This window comes from Scardinius erythrophthalmus (genome assembly GCF_964197995.2).
Source record: "Scardinius erythrophthalmus genome assembly, chromosome: 19".
NCBI classification, from domain to species: Eukaryota; Metazoa; Chordata; class Actinopteri; order Cypriniformes; family Leuciscidae; genus Scardinius; species Scardinius erythrophthalmus.
Genome location: NC_138239.1, coordinates 9009284 through 9028385, shown reverse-complemented (window position 1 = coordinate 9028385; position 19102 = coordinate 9009284). Strand labels below are relative to the sequence as shown.

At 37.0% G+C, this 19102-nt stretch overlaps 2 protein-coding genes across 4 annotated transcripts in view; both read left to right on the top strand.

The window, feature by feature from the left end:
• The window catches only part of plekhh1 (pleckstrin homology domain containing, family H (with MyTH4 domain) member 1), a 39177-nt gene extending 24292 nt beyond the window's left edge, over positions 1-14885 (top strand). For both annotated transcript variants that reach the window (XM_081348072.1, XM_081348073.1), the window contains exons 13-30: positions 51-161; positions 268-354; positions 855-1013; positions 1794-1874; positions 2065-2244; positions 3409-3520; positions 3735-3847; positions 6530-6706; positions 6882-6979; positions 7895-8072; positions 9682-9837; positions 9924-10021; positions 10129-10270; positions 10343-10482; positions 12097-12226; positions 12390-12473; positions 13878-14024; positions 14436-14885. In XM_081348072.1, coding sequence (XP_081204198.1) covers positions 51-161; positions 268-354; positions 855-1013; positions 1794-1874; positions 2065-2244; positions 3409-3520; positions 3735-3847; positions 6530-6706; positions 6882-6979; positions 7895-8072; positions 9682-9837; positions 9924-10021; positions 10129-10270; positions 10343-10482; positions 12097-12226; positions 12390-12473; positions 13878-14024; positions 14436-14618 — 2376 coding nt within the window. In that variant the 3' untranslated portion in view covers positions 14619-14885. The remainder of the gene's footprint in view (positions 1-50; positions 162-267; positions 355-854; positions 1014-1793; positions 1875-2064; positions 2245-3408; positions 3521-3734; positions 3848-6529; positions 6707-6881; positions 6980-7894; positions 8073-9681; positions 9838-9923; positions 10022-10128; positions 10271-10342; positions 10483-12096; positions 12227-12389; positions 12474-13877; positions 14025-14435) is intronic.
• Positions 14886-18427: 3542 nt separating this feature from the next.
• Positions 18428-19102, top strand: part of slc25a21 (solute carrier family 25 member 21) — a 97281-nt gene continuing 96606 nt past the window's right edge. Inside the window, exons 1-2 of one of the 2 annotated variants that reach the window (XM_081394469.1) lie at positions 18428-18645; positions 18845-18926. In XM_081394469.1, the coding sequence (XP_081250595.1) occupies positions 18478-18645; positions 18845-18926 (250 nt within the window). In that variant the 5' untranslated portion in view covers positions 18428-18477. Of the gene's footprint in view, positions 18710-18844; positions 18927-19102 lie in introns of both variants that reach the window. The other variant, XM_081394470.1, reaches the window with a different exon arrangement.

Here is a 19102-nt window from a genome sequence, read left to right as displayed (position 1 = left end):
GAAGACGGGTTGTCCATGGTTAAATGCTTTCTATGTGTATTTCTATATAGGAGACTCTAGAAAAGACAGGTTACTTGCTGAAAATGGGCAGTAAGGTAAAGGCATGGAAGAGGCGCTGGTTCATTCTGAAGAACGGGGAGATCTTGTACTACAAGTCGCCGGTGAGTAGACTTTTCCACAACTCTGCGGCAGTGTTCGAGAGAGAGAGTGAGGGAAGGAAGTTTAGAGTTACAGCGCTGATGATATCTGCCTTTGCTCTGTTCTCAGAGTGACGTGATCCGGAAACCTCAGGGCCAAATGGAGCTGAACTCCTCGTGTCATATAGCCCGCGGAGAGGGAGCTCAGACATTCCAGGTGAGAGACACACTGATACACCTAAACAGCCTTTAACAAATCTGTCAGCCTGAGGCTTTCAGAAACAGCCTGATATAGGTATCACATGAGCTTCGCTTGCGTTTTGAGGGAATGTACATCTCTCAACTGCTGTCATTATTGGATATTCTTAAAGTCGTAATAATAACAATAATTGGGTATTATCTATCATTTCCGAAAAACTTTAATCCGTGTCATCACATCTGTTACAATTTCGGAGGAACTGATGATCATAATCATAAAATGAATTGGAATAAATACTACAATACATTCCATGATGGCCAAGATTATTCAGAATCTTCATGCATCATGTCAAATCTTCAACTCACCTAACACTCAAATAGTATAGTTAAGGATGCACCATGTATCAGTTATAATGGATGGATGAATAGATGAATAGCATTGTAGTGCATCCCTAGTCATAACCAGTTTTGTTGGCTAAATCTCTGTCAATCTTTTTCTCATGTGCGTGTTGTGTCTAGTTAATTACAGAGAAGAAGATCTTTTACTTGGCTGCAGACTCTCCAAATATCCTGGAGGACTGGATCAGAGTTCTCCAGAATGTTCTCAAGGTCCAGGCCAGTGGACCAGTTTCCATGGATAAAGAATTCAAGGCCACGGTGCGAGGCTGGCTAACAAAAGTAAGAGTTCACAGGAGTGTTATGGAGGTTTTGAGTGAGAGAATGATTGAGTAAAGTATTTGAACAGTATATCTACATATAAATGCATCTATTCATAGGATAACAGTAAGAGTTTTGACATGTATAAAGCAATGAAGTGATGACGATTAAAGGAGGAATGAGCTGGAGAGCGTTAGGATTGCGGGGTGAGATTACTGGATGACCCTGGATGATTCCGATAGGTTGTCCCTGATCACAGGCTGTGTATATTGTTGTTGATAGGACAGGTCAACTTGTAATTAAAGTCAGCATGAAACAGAAGTTGTGATAGTCTTTTCTTCTCTATTGTGATGTTTATCTGAGTGTGAAATGGCTTCTTGAACGAGAAAAAAAGTAAGCCGGGACTTCATTTTGTCTTCCTTTGGGACTTAATTGGATGGTTAGATGGTTGTGGTCTTCTATTACTGTGATCTCGTGTGAGTGACAGGTTGCCCTGCCCTCGCGCCGGTAAACACTTCATCAGAGAAGAGAAGAGATGAGCTGCAAGAGGGAGGGGAAGATATTTCAAATAAATAATAGTGATGTGCACAAATCAATTATTTATAATAAATACTACAATATTCCATAAAATTGTCATTTTGTTTTTATGGTGACTTTATGGGTATGTTAATGGAATGGTTTTTCCATTTGAATGCATTTGATTTGACCATACATTTTCAGTTTGATGAATGAACTGCAGATTTGATCTATTGTTTCTTTCACTTGTTCCTTCTCTCTCCATTTTTCTGATGATTACTACAGGTGAAACATGGTCATTCAAAGCTTGTGTGGTGTGCTTTGATTGGGAAAGTCTTCTACTACTACCGTAACCTGGATGACAAGGTAGGTACTTTTAGCTTCCTTAAATTCAGAAAAACTGAGGGATTTTCTGTTAGTAGCTCTGCAAAGTTTTCATTTAAGCTGAGGTGTGTAATATTGATGTTAAAATAAAATAAAATATTCAGGTAATTCGTAAATTAATTTATGCATATGCTGCTATTGTATGTTGAGATCAAATATGTGTTTGTCGCAGTTCCCACTGGGTCAGCTACGTGTGCGGGAAGCGCGTGTGGAAGAAGTGGACAGATCGTGTGATTCTGACGAAGATTATGAAGCAGGTGGGCGGGGCTTCCTCTCCTCTCACTTTACGTTAGTGGTCCATCCCAAAGAGCAAAGCCCTACCTACCTGCTTGTCGGCACTAAACAAGAAAAGGTACCACTCACACCACAAACGCAATCTGAATTTTGCGCTAATGCTTTGTATTTTGTTCATTAGAATGCCATATGTAAACAAGTTTATTAATATGATATTAATAACATTTATTAATTGATATTAATATCAATTTTCTGTCAAGGTATGTGATTACAAGTGTTGGGGAACTACTTTACTGGAGCTTTTTAAGCTATGTTAGGATAACAGCATTAAACAACATTTGAGACAGATCAACTTATCAACTAATACCATGAATAAAACAAGATTTTTTGGGGGGTTTGTTAAGATTTTGTAATGTTTTTGAAAGCACTTTTCTCAAGGCTACACTGATGTGTTAAAAAAAATTACAGTAAAACAATAAAATTGTGAAATATTATTACAACTTAAAACAGCTGTTTTCTATTTTGAATGTATTTAAAAATGTAAATTTCTGATTTCCATTTAAGTTTTTCAACTTGAAGTGTACGTTTTTTTATCAATCCAATTACAAGCGGATGATGCTAAATACTGGTTTAAACAGGGTCTAAAAAGTACCACTTCTAGAGGTAGTCGAAAATGCTACTACGAACTGGATTGCTTTGGATCTGGATAGTTTTTCATAGTTAGGATTGCTTATCGTAATCTCCTACTAGGAGTTTCCTAGTAGGAAATTATTGTAATTTATTGCCATTACTCGGAGAATTTGACACATGCTCCCTCTCAAATCATAGTTCCTACTAGGACATCTGAGTTTACTAGTAGGAAATATGATTTGAGAGGGAGTTTATGTCCAATTTCACGAGTAATTGCTGTTTCAATTTCACGCTCATGTGGTCGAATGTGTTCGAACAGTCACAAAAAACCGCCTACTGACATAATGCGTACATATTATGGGAAGCGCGCTAGCCAGACAGGATTTAAACTTTGTCGGCTGAAGACCCAAGTTTGGTTTGAAGACGAAAAATGTACCAAGCACAATGTTCTCTAGCCATTCCTGATTTAGATAGACCCTCCCCTCGAAGAAATCAGGACAGAAGTGATTGAAAGTGGACAAAAGAGAAGGATTAAATCCAGGTGTAAACGGGAATGTGTCTCCCTCATCTACTTGTGATTCGATCGACCAAAACACATCTTAATACCAGGTGTTAACAACAGGACCTCGGTCTCTTGCTGTCTTTCTCACAGGACACCTGGCTGTACCACCTGACTGTCGCGGCGGGCAGTTGTGCCAGCCTGAGGGTGGGCACCGAGTACGAGCAGCTGATTGGCAAGCTGTTGGATGTCGATGGAGACCCAGGTCAGAGGTTACTTTTAAATATCTACTTCTATAACACGTACAACTGCTTAACTGCTTCTCAAGTCACACGACAGACTGGATGGTTTTAAATTGGGATAGACAGATAGAATGACTCCATCTAGACCCCAGACAGTGTTTACGACCAGTTCTGATGGCAGCTGTTGTGCCATTTTAATTTGCTTTTCAATCTGTGTTTGTGTGTTGATGTGTGCAGACTCTGCTCAGTGGAAACGTGAAGTGCTGTGCTTCAGTAAGGAGGGTCTGCGCTACCCCCTCACCACGCTGCCCTCCGAGGCACTTCAAACCGAAGCTCTCAAGCTCTTTAAGGTGAACGCTCTCGTCGGTGTCTTCTCTTTCTTTCTCAGTGTCCTTTATCCTTCTTTCTGCTTTATTCACATTCACACATCGCTCAAGTCTTGATGTCCTCTTGTTGTCTTTATCTCCCTTGAAGAATCACTCCCATCTCTCAAACACTTCTAAGTTGTCCTCATCCTCCTCTCCTGAGAGGTGATGGTGCCGTCCTGTCCCTACTGTGGACTCCCACAGCAGGATCAAAGGCAGTGATGGGAGGCCTTGTGCTCATTATAGCACGGGAGATAAAGAGCTGGATTTGGCTCTGATTGACATAAAACCTCTCTGCGGTGTAGTCATGTTGGGGAAGCTGCTTTGAAACTATAGCTTAACAAGATACAAGCTTGTTCGTTCAATTCATGTTAATGAATTCCAATGAATCTCATTTTGAGTCTGAACAAGACTCAGAATGAACTCGACAAACAAGACTCAGAATGAACAAGCCTTCTCAATTTAAAAAGCAATTTAACAAATCAGATATTTTATATAAATGGTCATCTGCTGACCGACTAAACGAGAGAAGGCATTTCGTTTGTTCAGTTCATCATGCGAGTCTCATTCACAACAATTAGAGAAAAGTGGCGTAAGAATAATGAATGTGCAAAAATGGCCATTAATACAATTAAAATGACAGTGTCATAATCTGTGTTATTTTAGTATAATTTATATACTATTTTGGATTGGGTTTAATTAATTTAATTTTAGTTTTGTTATTTGGTTAATATTTTTATTTAGCTTTAATTGCCTTTTTATTTCAGTTTTAGTTTTAGTAATTTAAAAAATTTGAAATGTTGATTTGGTAGCTATCTGAAATCAGATGCGCTTAAGTTTTCCATATAATATTTCTTTTTCATATTATTTCAGCTTTATTTCAATTAACAAAAATGATTTGTAATAGTTTGTTTTAGTAAACAGTAACAACACTGCTCATAATGTATTTAGATTATTGTATTTTCCATATCATAATTAAAAATTAATGCTCAGCAGTTCACAAAACAGGAAAACTGCTCTGTTGTCACTTGTGGGAGAAACACTTTCTTAGTAGATTTGTAGATGCAAATTTTAATAAATGATAAGATCTTTTGGTTGTGAATAACTTTTTAATGTTTTTTAATGATTCAGTTGAGTGAATGATTCAGTGACTCAAAACACAAAAAGAAAATCACTTGACGGCACTTAACCTGCAGAAAGAGTCACTAAACGTGAATGTATGAATGAATCATTTTGTTAAATAGATTAAAGTCTCAAGGATGAATCAAAATCCTTACATCAGAACTCTTAGTAGTATGCAAGAGTGCACGTGATATACTCATTTAAGTGTCCCTCAGATCACTCATTTTTAAAGCTACATGCTACAAAGTGTTTTGCTACTGTTATTCATAATGCAGACAAATATAGTTAGTATAGTTACTCCTCAGCAGTGGCTCTCAGCACTTTGTGTGGGAAATGGCACTAGCCCTGTAACGTCTCGTTTTGAGGACAGGCCTAAACATTTCATTTTGAGTTCAAAGAGGATCGCTGACAGTGTTTGGAGAGATAGTCTCATTCCAGTTGCTCATGGTGTCTCCCCAGGCTCCCATTTTCTATTGAGAACCCTGTTCTCCTGAGGTTTACAGACATTATGCCCTATTGACAGTTCAATGGCGTATCCTCGAGAGCTAGCATCATACGCAGCCCTCGGTGCTCTTTGAAGATCAGAGGCACTATTTAGGTAGTCATTTGATACTGAAAGAAAATGTCTCCCACTCTGAAGTAATGAATGGGGGGTCGACAGCTACATCCTGACTTGATTTAATTTGCATTGTAATAATTTCTGTAAGAGCAGAAACGGAATGTTAATAAGAAAGTAAAGCATGTTGTTGCATGCGCTGACTGTAGCAGCTGTGTGTGGTGATGTGTTGTGTGAGGTGTTCGCCATCTGCTGGTTGCTCTGTTCTCATCGGAGACACTAGTGCCATGAATCCCAATCTCGTTTGGCCTTTTAGGTTTGGTTTAGGTGTGAGGGTTTGGGTTAGTAGAATAAGTTGACATGTAGTTGCAAAGTTACTTATAGTAAGTAGAATGTCTGTTGGAGGAGCATCACAATAAAGAGTTAGCAGATATTAAGCAGACAGTCTACTAATACTCTAATGAGAGTTGGTTGACATGTAGTTGCAAAGTTACTTATAGTTAGTAGAATGTACATCGGAGAGTTTTACCAAAAAACTTTAAAGCAAGTTTTTTGTTTTTTTTTAAATGTTCTCTTTTGAATTCATGTTGGTTTCATATTGTTTTCAAAAACGTACACCAATTTCAAGAAAAAAACCTATTGTCTCTTAAAATGTAATGTGGTGTAAATATCAAGTAAAAAGTAATAACATATTTTTTCTTGCGTCTTATACATACTTAAAGGCTAAGGATTTTTTTTAGGATTTCAAAATTTAAATAAATCAAAATACATTTAAAATGCAGTCACACCACACTATATTTTTCAACCTGAACTTACTTTGCCTGATTGAGTTATTTGACATTTTTAGGGACTGTTTTTTTTTTATGAATAACATTTTGTAATGTATTTTTGTATAAATTAATAAATAGGACAAAATGAAAGTGTTGTGTCATTGACCCACATACATGTACATACAAATACATTTTTTTTTTTTTTTTTGGCCCTGTTAGTCTTGCCAGCTTTTCATCAATGTGCTGGTGGAGTCTCCCTCAATTGACTACCACACCTCGCTGGCCCAGAATGCACTGCAGGTGTGCCTAACACATCCAGAGCTGCAGAATGAAATGTACTGTCAGCTGATCAAACAGACCAACTGCCGCACTCCTCACAACTATGCCCTCACACAGGTCAGTGTCATATTTGTGCAGACACACACTTCACTCTGAATCATCAGATCAAGTGTTATATATCTCTCCTCTCTCTCTCTCTCTCTCTCTCTCTCTCTCTCTCTCTCTCTCTCTCTCTCTCTCTCTCTCTCTCTCTCTCTCTCTCTCTCTCTCTCTCTCTCTCTTTCTTTCTCAGTGCTGGCAGCTGTTGTCATTGTGTGTGGCTCTCTTCCTGCCTCAGCATCATTTCCTGTGGTACCTGAGACAGTACCTGCAGCAGAACGCAGATCCCAGGTCACTGGCCGTACTGGCCCTAAATCCTCCTATCAATTCAAGTATATAGTTATAAATCTGACATCATTTCCTGTGGTACCTGAGACAGTACCTGCAGCAGAACGCAGATCCCAGGTCACTGGCCGTACTGGCCCTAAATCCTCCTATCAATTCAAGTATATAGTTATAAATCTGACTATAACTATATACTTATAGACAGATTTACAAAGTTGTAAACCCAAATATACATTTATGTTTGTAATTTATACTTATAAATCTGAATATATACAGTAGATTGTAAATAGTTTTACTTTTTATAATTAAATATATACACTATATATATACACTATATATATATATACACTATATTTATATATATATATATATATATATATATATATATATATATATATATATATATATATATATATATATATAAAGGATTTCTAACAACTGTATATTTTGTACATATTTTCAAAATTAACATTTTATATATCTGTAAATCAGATTCACAATTGTATTATCAGACTTACAACTATACACTTCCATTCAAAAGTGATTTTTAAAAAAGTTTTTGAAAGTCTTTTATGCTCACCAAGACTGGTTTATTTGATAAAAAAAATACAGAAAAAAACTTAATATTGTGAAATTTTGTTACAATATAAAACTATTTTTTTCTATTTTAATATTTTTAAATTGTTATTTATTCATTGGATAGCAAAGCTGAATTTTTTATCATAATTACAGAAATAACAATCTTATTACGCTTATAACAAGTGGGAGAAATCTGACAATGAAACTAGAGAAATTATGTTTGGATTTAAGGGCATTTTGTTGTGTTTACTGGAAAACAAGACTAAGGACTGATTGGAATAAGGGTTTTGCAGTGATGTCTAATGTACTTGAAAACCTGAGTTTGTTTATGTACACTCACAGGACGGAAGTGGGGAAATATGCTGTGTACTGCCAGCGCTCAGTAGAGAGAACTTTACAGAATGGAGAGAGAGAAGCAAAGCCTTCGCGGATGGAAATTCTATCTATTCTGTTGAGAAACCCCTATCATCACTCTCTACCCTTCAGCATACCTGTACACTTCATGAACAACACTTATGAGGTACACAAACACTTTCAGTGGCCCTTACATTTACCCCAATAAAGCTTACAGTATCATATTTGATACGCAAATTTCTAAATTTCTCTCTAAATTATGAACATGATCAAATCTTTGCTGAAAAAAAAAACTGCTGTACACCATCTACTACAAGCCTTCTGATTTAGAGATTATACTTTTTAGTAAGTAAAAGGCCTTTTAGCAACTTTTACTTGACTATCCATAGTTTTTTGGAAAAATCATGTTAAAATGTTAGGATCAAATATGACACAGCAGTCTTTTGGGGAATGTTTATTTGTACATCTCTCAATCATCATTTTATTGCATTGCATTATATGTTTGCCCCCACAATAGAATCTACAGAGCTTTGATCATAAAACTAAGCATTATATATCATCTTACTAAGACATTATTGAGAGGTAAAGAGTGACAACTGATATTTATATGCATTTTATGTAAGTAGTCTGCCATACTGGTATAACAATTCTCATTGATTTACATTACAAGCTATCAAAATTTCATTTTACTTTTTGTCATATAAATATGGCAACTTCACCAAATTGCATATATTTGTTCAGTTTGAGCCTCTTAATAAAACCGAGTGCCAGGAATGTTTGTAATGGACTTTTTTGAAGTCAAAACAGGGTTCACAACCAATCTAAATATGTATACCTTGGTCCATTTCTGTTCATAATAAAGAGTAAACTGTATACGATAGCATCTTAGTAAGATATAAGTCAACATTTGAACAGCTTTTTTTTTTACACATTTGTATCATTAGATATTTGAGTAAGTTTAAACCCAATACTTGCATTTACAAGTGAAATTCAGCATTTTCTCGTCGTCCCTGTCGCGCAATGCATCTTGGGATTGGCTAGGCTGCGAAGGATCCAATCGTTCTATCCTTCATGGCTCGGGAAATAAAGGATGCATTTATAGGCCGCATTCGAAGGAGTCTTTGAATGGAGACAGCCCTCGTCACGCCGCTTCAAATGCAGCCTTCGAAAGATGCAGTCTCTGAATTGAGACTCAGCTTAAATGAGCCATAAAAGCCTAGTGTATCAAATATGATATTTGATAAAAAACACATTATGCAAACTTTTACCTGTTACACCTGATATTTTATTCTAGCTTCATGCATTCTTTTTTTTTATCAACACTTGAATGTAGGTTAGTTTCATTAAAAAAAAGCAACATTTTGGACAAAAAGCGGAGAAAATCACATGCTTCTACAGCTTGTTTCTCTTCCTGTGTTTTTATCCGGAGATTCTGGACTCTTTCAGAAGATGGGTTATAGCACCCCTACAGTGAAAACACGGATTGCCGAGTTAAGTTGCAGTCAGGATGGATGAACATTTACACTACACGTGCAATGTGCTCAAATGCGTTTCTGACTACCTCCATATGTGGTTGCTTATGTTCTGGTCAGAACAGGTTTTAGCCCCCATTTACACCTGTATTCAGCATTGACCACTTGTGATCCGGTCACAAAAAATGCATGGTTGATTCCAGGGGTAAACAGGTCCTTGATATATGATATGGAATGCATAACAGTAAAATGTTTTACTATGCAGGATGTTCTTCTTCATACCATCTTTCTCCACCTCTATAGGTTGTAGGTTTTGATGGTTCGACCACAGTGGAGGAGTTCCTGAACACAGTGAACCAGAGGGCAGGCATGAGGAAACCACAGATTTCAGGCTTTGCGCTCTTCACTGACGACCCCTCTGGCAAAGACCTGGAGCACTGCCTGCAGCCCAGCAATAAAGTATAATATGAACATTAAATATTACAGATTTTATAAAGTACATTTTCTGTGCTGCAAAAAATGATTTTTGTAATCCTCTGGTGCAGATTTGTGATGTGATCTCCAAGTGGGAACAGGCACTGAAAGAACTTCATCCTGGAAAATATGAAGGAACACGGATTGTCCGTCTCACTTATAAAAGCAGGTACGTTTGAAATACGGTGGTCTCGTACGCCAATGAACAATGACATGAACAATTAAGAATGTTTTTACCAATATTTTAATAATGTTAGTATTCAATCTTCCTCACAGGCTGTGTTTCCGAGCTCAGGCTAAGGGGGAAACTGAGCGAGAGCGCCTTCTGCTGGCCTATCAAGTAAATGAGGAGGTACAACAAGGGCACTTCCCTGTCAGTAAGGAACTGGCCCTGGAAGTGGCTGCGCTGATGGCACAGGTGTGTGTTGATCCAAATCACATGAGTGTATCTGAAGTGGTGGGTAACAAACACAACTCAATTATCTTTTAGGTCGAGCATGGTGACCTAGACCGGCCAGCAATGTCTACCGCTGGTTCTCCTCAGCCGAAGACCCAACAGGTCCTTCTGCAGGTACTGGAGCGTTTTTACCCTAAACGCTACAAGCAAGAATTCAGCATGGAACAGCTCAGGTAAATTCACATTTATTTGATTGAGTATATTATAATCACGTCACATTCATGTTTATTATATTATATTATATTATATTATAATTTATCTTTAGCATTTAATTGTACACTATTTAATTTAATATAATTATATAATATGAATATAATTAATGTCATAATTATTTTAATAAATAGTATAATCAGTATAATAGTTATTTCAGAATAATTATAATTTATATGATATATGTAATAATTTATCTGTAGTTTTTTGCGTTAACTTAAGCAAGAATTTTAAAAGTTAAGAATTTGAAATTAATTGCATGCATTAACAGCCCTTTGACAGCCCTTATATACACTCACCTAAAGGATTATTAGGAACACCTGTTCAATTTCTCATTAATGCAATTATCTAATCAACCAATCACATGGCAGTTGCTTCAATGCATTTAGGGGTGTGGTCCTGGTCAAGACAATCTCCTGAACTCCAAACTGAATGTCAGAATGGGAAAGAAAGGTGATTTAAGCAATTTTGAGCGTGGCATGGTTGTTGGTGCCAGACGGGCCGGTCTGAGTATTTCACAATCTGCTCAGTTACTGGGATTTTCACGCACAACCATTTCTAGGGTTTACAAAGAATGGTGTGAAAAGGGAAAAACATCCAGTATGCGGCAGTCCTGTGGGCGAAAATGCCTTGTTGATGCTAGAGGTCAGAGGAGAATGGGCCGACTGATTCAAGCTGATAGAAGAGCAACTTTGACTGAAATAACCACTCGTTACAACCGAGGTATGCAGCAAAGCATTTGTGAAGCCACAACACGCACAACCTTGAGGCGTATGGGCTACAACAGCAGAAGACCCCACCGGGTACCACTCATCTCCACTACAAATAGGAAAAAGAGGCTACAATTTGCACGAGCTCACCAAAATTGGACAGTTGAAGACTGGAAAAATGTTGCCTGGTCTGATGAGTCTCGAGTTCTGTGGAGACATTCAGATGGTAGAGTCAGAATTTGGCGTAAACAGAATGAGAACATGGATCCATCATGCCTTGTTACCACTGTGCAGGCTGGTGGTGGTGGTGTAATGGTGTGGGGGATGTTTTCTTGGTACACTTTAGGCCCCTTAGTGCCAATTGGGCATCGTTTAAATGCCACGGCCTACCTGAGCATTGTTTCTGACCATGTCCATCCCTTTATGACCACCATGTACCCATCCTCTGATGGCTACTTCCAGCAGGATAATGCACCATGTCACAAAGCTTGAATCATTTCAAATTGGTTTCTTGAACATGACAATGAGTTCACTGTACTAAAATGGCCCCCACAGTCACCAGATCTCAACCCAATAGAGCATCTTTGGGATGTGGTGGAACGGAAGCTTCGTGCCCTGGATGTACATCCCACAAATCTCCATCAACTGCAAGATGCTATCCTATCAATATGGGCCAACATTTCTAAAGAATGCTTTCAGCACCTTGTTGAATCAATGCCACGTAGAATTAAGGCAGTTCTGAGGCATCTCTACAATATGTATATACTTTGCTTTATTGACATTAATATGCTGTTTTTCTTCATTTAAAAAGAGCTCACTGGATGACACTCTACAAACACTCTATTTAATAGTAACTTTGTCCTACAGGGACCTTGGTGAGTGTTTGGCCACTAAGTGGTCTGTCCTGGGTGGGTGCACAGCCTCCGAATGTGTGAGAATCTATCTGACCGTGGCCCGCAAGTGGCCTCTGTTTGGGGCCAAGCTGTTCAGTGCCAAGGTAAGTTCAGATGTAGGAGAGGCTACAGTTTCCAGAACCACTGCCAAAATTATGTGGTCGCAACCTCGACCACTTAAAAAGGTTTTCAGATGTACCTTTTCACAAGAGCGCTGTTCAAACATGACAGAATTTCTCCTTTTACTCCCACTCTGTTGGTGCACAGCCATTGCCTCCCTCTTCATTGGATCAAACTCAGGTGTGGCTGGCTGTAAATGAGGATGGGCTGAGTGTCCTGGACTACACAATGGTGAGTGTACTGTATGTGGATACTTATAGTTTCAGAAAGTAAGACTACGTTAAAGGAATATTACGGGCCATTTACAACTTAAGCTCTTAAGTGTGCTGTTAATTACCATTTAGACTCCCTCAGGTTGTAAAAACAAATGAAAAACATACTTACAGTAATGTTCTTATAATGGGAACCTACAAGTCAAAAGTGCAGTGCAACTATAATGCTGTTTTGAGAATATAACAATAACAAGGTATGTCCTTATGTGTTATTTTAACTAAGCTGAACAAATTGTTGTAGTGTTATATATTGTTGTAGTAGTGTTAGTGTATGTACATTCCTTGCCCCATGCTGGTTAAATAATTCACTCCGAGAGTTGCCACGATCGAACTAGTGTATTACTGGAAATGAACAAATTCTCCAATACTAATCTCAACCAATTAACATTTATACACATTCGCTGTTCCAACATATCCCACCACTTAAAATATATTAATGTTTTAGTGATGTCCATGGGTTGACAACCAGACGTTCATTCACCTAGAAACATAGTCCCAGCTCAAAAGAACAATTTAATCAGCTATAACAAAAATATGAGCTTCATATTTCTGCTTTTACACCTCTGGTCCTCAAGCTTGCTGGGCCTCTTTTGTAAGTACACTTCTTTTCAGACCTTTAGCGCCCTCTCTTGGCGCGGTGCATTTCTCAATCCTGCTCTTGTGTTTCTAGAACTGTATAAGATCTGGCACTGAGGGAGCCACATTGGCAGGTGTGATGGTTTGAAATGTTTATTGACCTGGAAGTTTCCAAAAGCTGTAGTCCTGATATCTTGCCCAGTTGGCTGTATTCTCACTTGGAGAAGTCTAGCTGTTTTGAGAAAGAATAAACAGGGTCAGGGCAGACTCTGTAATTTTCTATTTTTATGTCTTCTTTTATTTTGGTGTACCTCTTCATCCATTCACTATTCTCACCAGCTCACTGAAAAAAAAAAATCCAAACAGGAACAGAAAGCCAGTAACAGTAAAAACTTTGTTTTTTTAAACTTTTAAACGGTGTTTTTTTATATTTTAAATATATTTTAAAATATATTCCTGTGATGACAAAGCTAAATTTTCAGGGTCACATAATCCTTCAGAAATCATATTAATATGCTGATTTGGTGCTTAAAAAAACATTTCTTATTATTATCGTCAATGTTGAAAGCAGTTGTACTGATCAATAATTTTGTGGAAACTGTGTTGCAGTATAAATAGATATAAAAGTATTTACCATCACTTTTGATCAGTTTAATGCATTCTTTCTGAATAAAAGTATTAATTTCTTTCAAAAACACCCCACACTTTTGAATGGTAGTGTATACGTTTGTTTTTGTAGAGTCCAATAAGACAAAATTTCTCAATTTTGTGTGCTCTGATTTTTTAGCACCCATTCGCCACATATCCATACCAGTCAGTGATCACCTTCGGAGGCTGCAAGGAAGATTTCATGCTAGTGATCAGCCAGATTAAAGACCAGGCTTTGGGCAAGAAGACTGTGGATAAACTTTTATTTGCACTGGCTAAACCAAAGGTAAGACATGCTAAGTTACAAAAGGGAAAACACAGTTTAACTGCATTTCCAAATGCTGCCAGTAAAGACAGAATTCTGATATATGTGGTGTTTTTAGCATTAAGTTTTATTACCCATCTTAGAAATCTTATCTTAAGTGTGTGTGGGTAAAATCAGATCTTAAAAACAGATCTTAAAAACTCATACACCCCATCTGAATTACATCTGATGGTAAAAACAGGGGTTACATGATACAGGAAGTGCTAATGAGCTCCACTGAGTGAGGATCTGTATTCGCATGTCTGTGCTTCAAGTCTTTTTTGGCTAGATACAGTAAGAGCAAGTTAATTATAGAAATATCCATCTACTAAAGAGTTTGCACCTCTGATTCCGCTGGTTCATTGTGTTTCTCTCTCTCTTTCAATGCTGTAGATCCTGGAACTGACGCTCCTCATGGCTAGTTATATTAACTACTGGACCTCCAGCTTACCAGGGGCCGGTAACCAGACTCAAGGCTCAGTGCTGGGGCCTCAAGGAGACCGGAAGCTCTGGGACATCGACAGTCGGCACTTCCCCTCAATGACATACACCACCAAAGGCCCCACTCTCCTTTAAAACCTTAGTCTCCAGGTGTCTGGACACATCCGCAACCTATCGCATGGTCTGCATACACAAACAAAAACACATTTTGGGAAACTTTAGATGATTACATTTGGGATACGGTTCAAACTTTTTGTGTTTGAAGGTTCAAACAATAAACTGGAAGAAAAAAGTTATTTATTGTGCGAAACGGTCAACTACTTGCACACTGTTCGTAGTCCAAATACAAAAAATAAACACATCACAAAGTGGGTTTTTGTAGTAACCCACCCTGAGAAGATCACCCACCGAGTCGGAGTAGATCCAAGAGTATTTTATTCTTGAGTGCAAAAAGATTGGCGCTCATTTTTAAGGAATTAGAGCTTTTAAACTGGACGTCCAGTTAAAGACATGGTTTGACTTTTTCATTTGTGCGTAACATGATTTTGTTTCATCTATGTCTTTGTTTGAATTGTCTATGGTTTAGTTAGATTTTTGTTTATATTTGTTCAGGACATTTCCACTGATTAACGGTACATTAATTAATGGTGCCATCAGTCATATACAGTTTATACCATCAAGTTTATACAGTGAATACTTCATCAGGATGCGTAGAAACAGATCATCTCTATTATATTAGCACATATGTGGAAACCAGTTAGCTAACCAGTATAGAAAGGACAGTCTTATGTGGTACAAAACTCAAGAGTGGTACTGTTAGTGTGTCTAATGGTAGTGTAACAGGGTTGATGAGTTCTTCTCATTTATCCAAACAGGAAATTACATCATCATCACCTCATCAGCAAGTTACAGAGTTTGGGCTAAAAGTTTTAGTTTATGCTCTCATATTACGTGCCATGTACTACCAAACATAATGCTTCATCTGAGCCAATCTGTTTTCATCTTAACATAGTGACACGTTTTATGTAATACAGTAGTTGCAAAAAGGCACACACATATTTCATATTTACTTATACTAGCCATAGCCTTGCCTTTTGTATAGAGAAAAAAATCAATGCACACCCCACACATTTCACAACATTACGTTAATATGTGCAGGTTCATATATTTTCGTGAAGTTTGTAGCTTGAGAATGGTCATAATTATATAATGATATCCAGTGCTGGGTAGATTATTTACCAATTTGTATTTCATTTCTGACTCCAAATTACATTACAAAAATTGTAGTTAGTATCGTAATCCATTACATTACACATTTAGGGTAATATAATCGGACTACTTTTTGATCACTTTTGACCCAACTCGTTTATCACATTGATTTAAATAGGATAATATTGTACCAAATTGATATAAAAATACAAAGAGAAAGAAAATATATTCCATTCTTTATCAACAACATGAAGTGCATTAAACATTACATAACGTCAGGGTTTCCCAAACTGGGGTTTGCGAGTTAATTGAAAAGATAATAATTAAATAAATCATAAAATGTAAAATTAAAATAAATAATTTTAAAATAAAAATTCTGATAATAAAAATTTGTTAAAAAGACAAATGCCTTTCAAAGACATAGCAATATGGTTAAATGACTTACGGAGTGATAATTCAAATAATAATTAATGTGTTGTCAGAAGTTGATTCGATTTGCAATGTTGAACTTTTGAGAAAGGCTCCTTAAAAGTGAAATGATTTCTATAAATCCAGAGGTCAAGTGCTTTGTGGCCTCTCAATTTTCCATGGAATTATAGCCACCTGACTAGTGGCTGGTCGAAAAAGAATAATTAGGGAGAATCAATAAATTATTAATGATTTGCTGCCATTGTGTGAATAATATGTAAGCATGTAATCAATAAAAAGTAGCTGTAGTGTGATTTCGAGTATTTTAAAATGTAATCTAATCACAAGTACTTAATCTGGATTACATAATCAGATTCCAAAAATGATGTAATTAGTTACTACCCAGCACTGATGATATCATTATGACATATGCAGTTTTTAGAAATTAGATTTAAAAAAAATATTAAATCGTAGCATAGTTACGACACAGTGAAAAACATTGCATGCTTTCAAGCATAGAAAATTCTTTCATTTTCTTTTTTTCACCATAAATCATAAAACTTAACCACAAATACAAGTGTTATCTACATTGTAAAAGAGAGAAATGCAAAGAATTATTAAGTGTTTCAGAAATGAATAATTGATAAAGACACACTACCCATAATATGGCAGATTCTGAAAGATTTGAGGGTGTAGGGATGAGTTGTAGGGAAAAAGCTGTAATAATGATATGACTTGAATTATTCTATGAATCAAACCACTTTCTCTGAATTTTGAATATTTATTTTGTCATTTAAAAAAATCTTTTTTGGTCTAACCAACTTATTTTCTTTAGTCAGACTTTTCTAGAAAACTTTAGTGTTCCATGCAGCCGATTGGAAATAATGTCACTTTTGTCACTGTTAAGATTCAAGGCCAAAAATGTGGCAGGACAGACATTCAGAAGTGATGCTGTGAGAGCTTTATATGCCATAGAGATTTTGTTGCAAATAAAAAGTTAATTGTGCTGCCGTTTCTTTTTCGATTTTTCATTTCAAGGAAAAGCTTGATTTGTGGACTAAATTATATAACCCTTACGCACAGTATGACTATTATGTGAAGTTCTTCTTTTTCACTTATGTGAAAAACATGTTTCCATTCAAATATTTATCAAGAAAACCTTTTCGTTTAGGCTAAAGGCTTTCTGTGTCCGTAGCAATCACAAAAAGCCTCAGAAAAAAATGTACAGAACAGTTTGTTTAGATTTACTTGTTCTTATATTGCAGAAAACACTGCAAAAGTTCACAGATTTGCTGGCCACCGTGTAGGTTTATAGACGGGGTGGGGTTTTCTCTGCTCTCACACTCCAGGCAGGTCAAAGTGCTAATGGCATTTCCCTGCCAATAGCCTGCTATAAATTCACATTTGAAAATTAAACGGGGAAAAAATGTGTATGTTCTAAGCTAATACGGTAATATGCTCATTATTCAGCCACACTCTCTCTAAGCGAGTTGTAACGTTGAATTAGGGAAAGCATGCTTTTCATTGTTGCCTTTTGCAGGAGGGGGAAAAAAAATCTGTGGCTCACATGGTTTGGAGGAACCCCAGACTTTCTCAAGGATGTATTTTTATGTTTCACTTCACATTTTAAATGACAGCTTTTAGTTTACGAGACATCAAGTAAACTATTTTAAGCTCCGGGTTCTGTTGTAAAACTCAACAAAATACAGTGACAATGACATATCTGAATGTCCCAGACTAAAATGCATGTTTGAGCTGTTTTAACTAAAAGCAAGATGCACTGACATAGGCTGTCTTAAATATGTCATGGCCATTGTTTTGTCTCAAAATGCACACCAGTAATGTTTTTTTTTTCTTCTAAGGCACGTTAATAAAAGCTACGTAAATGTCATAATTGAACTAAGGCCTAATCCTGGCTTTATTTAAGCCTTGTCTGTGAAACCGGGCCGTTAAGTCACAATGTATGAATTAAAATTGATGAATGGCATTACATAAAATATTAGTTAGCATTTGTTTAAAAAACAAGCCAAACATTTCACAAAAAAAAAAACTACACAAATTACTGATTTCTGATTACTCTTCTAGGACACCTGTGTGAATTTGAAGGGAACTGTCCTCATCTAGGCCTATAAAAATCGCCTTGAAACTAGCCTACATACATTTACTGAAAATGCCTGAAAACGTTATTTCTGATAAAAAGCTTTAGCAAAACTGTTTGCAGATGGGAATTGCTTAAGTTTTTAATATAATACAGTGACATTCAGAATGTGAAATACTGTAAATAGGCAATAGTACAGTATTTATTAGCTTATTATTTCTACTCTATTACACAATTCGTTAGCATTCGCCCTCTGCCTGTGGCCCCAGTGAACTCTGAATGTGTCTCCGAGTTAAAATTAAACTGCATTGCCCAAGAGCGCGCTCACACACACCGACTCCCTCGTTTCAGCTCGCGCGCGCCAACACGCCGCGTGTCAGTACAGCGCTGCATCTCCGTAACGCGAGGAACTACAATACACAATATTTCCTGAAATCCCAAACTAAAGTAAGGTTTAAACACACACGTGTAGTCCGCAGCACTATATCATGCGGCTTATGACCACATTAACGTACGAACTAATTCCTCTAGGCCTTTTCAATTTAATTATGCATTACATTTCACTGAGAATCTGATTAATGATAAAATAACGAATCGGTTTAAAATGCGGCAACGCTCCTATAACATTTTTTCCTTCTCGACATAGGCCCGGAATCAGAAAATGACATCTAAAAAGCAAAGTTTATTAAGAGAGGCGTCTCATCAGATCATTGCGGGTGGATCAGCAGGTAAGACGCCCTTCAACTTTCTATTTCACATAATCCGAAACTTTGTTTACCAACTCGTTCAGTCTCGCGCGCGGCTCGTGCACATTCAGCACTAGTTAGCAGACACTGCAAACCGCCATGAGGTGCGTGTGAAAGACTTTTCGTCAGGGATTTTGTAGTATAAATATGTTTACATT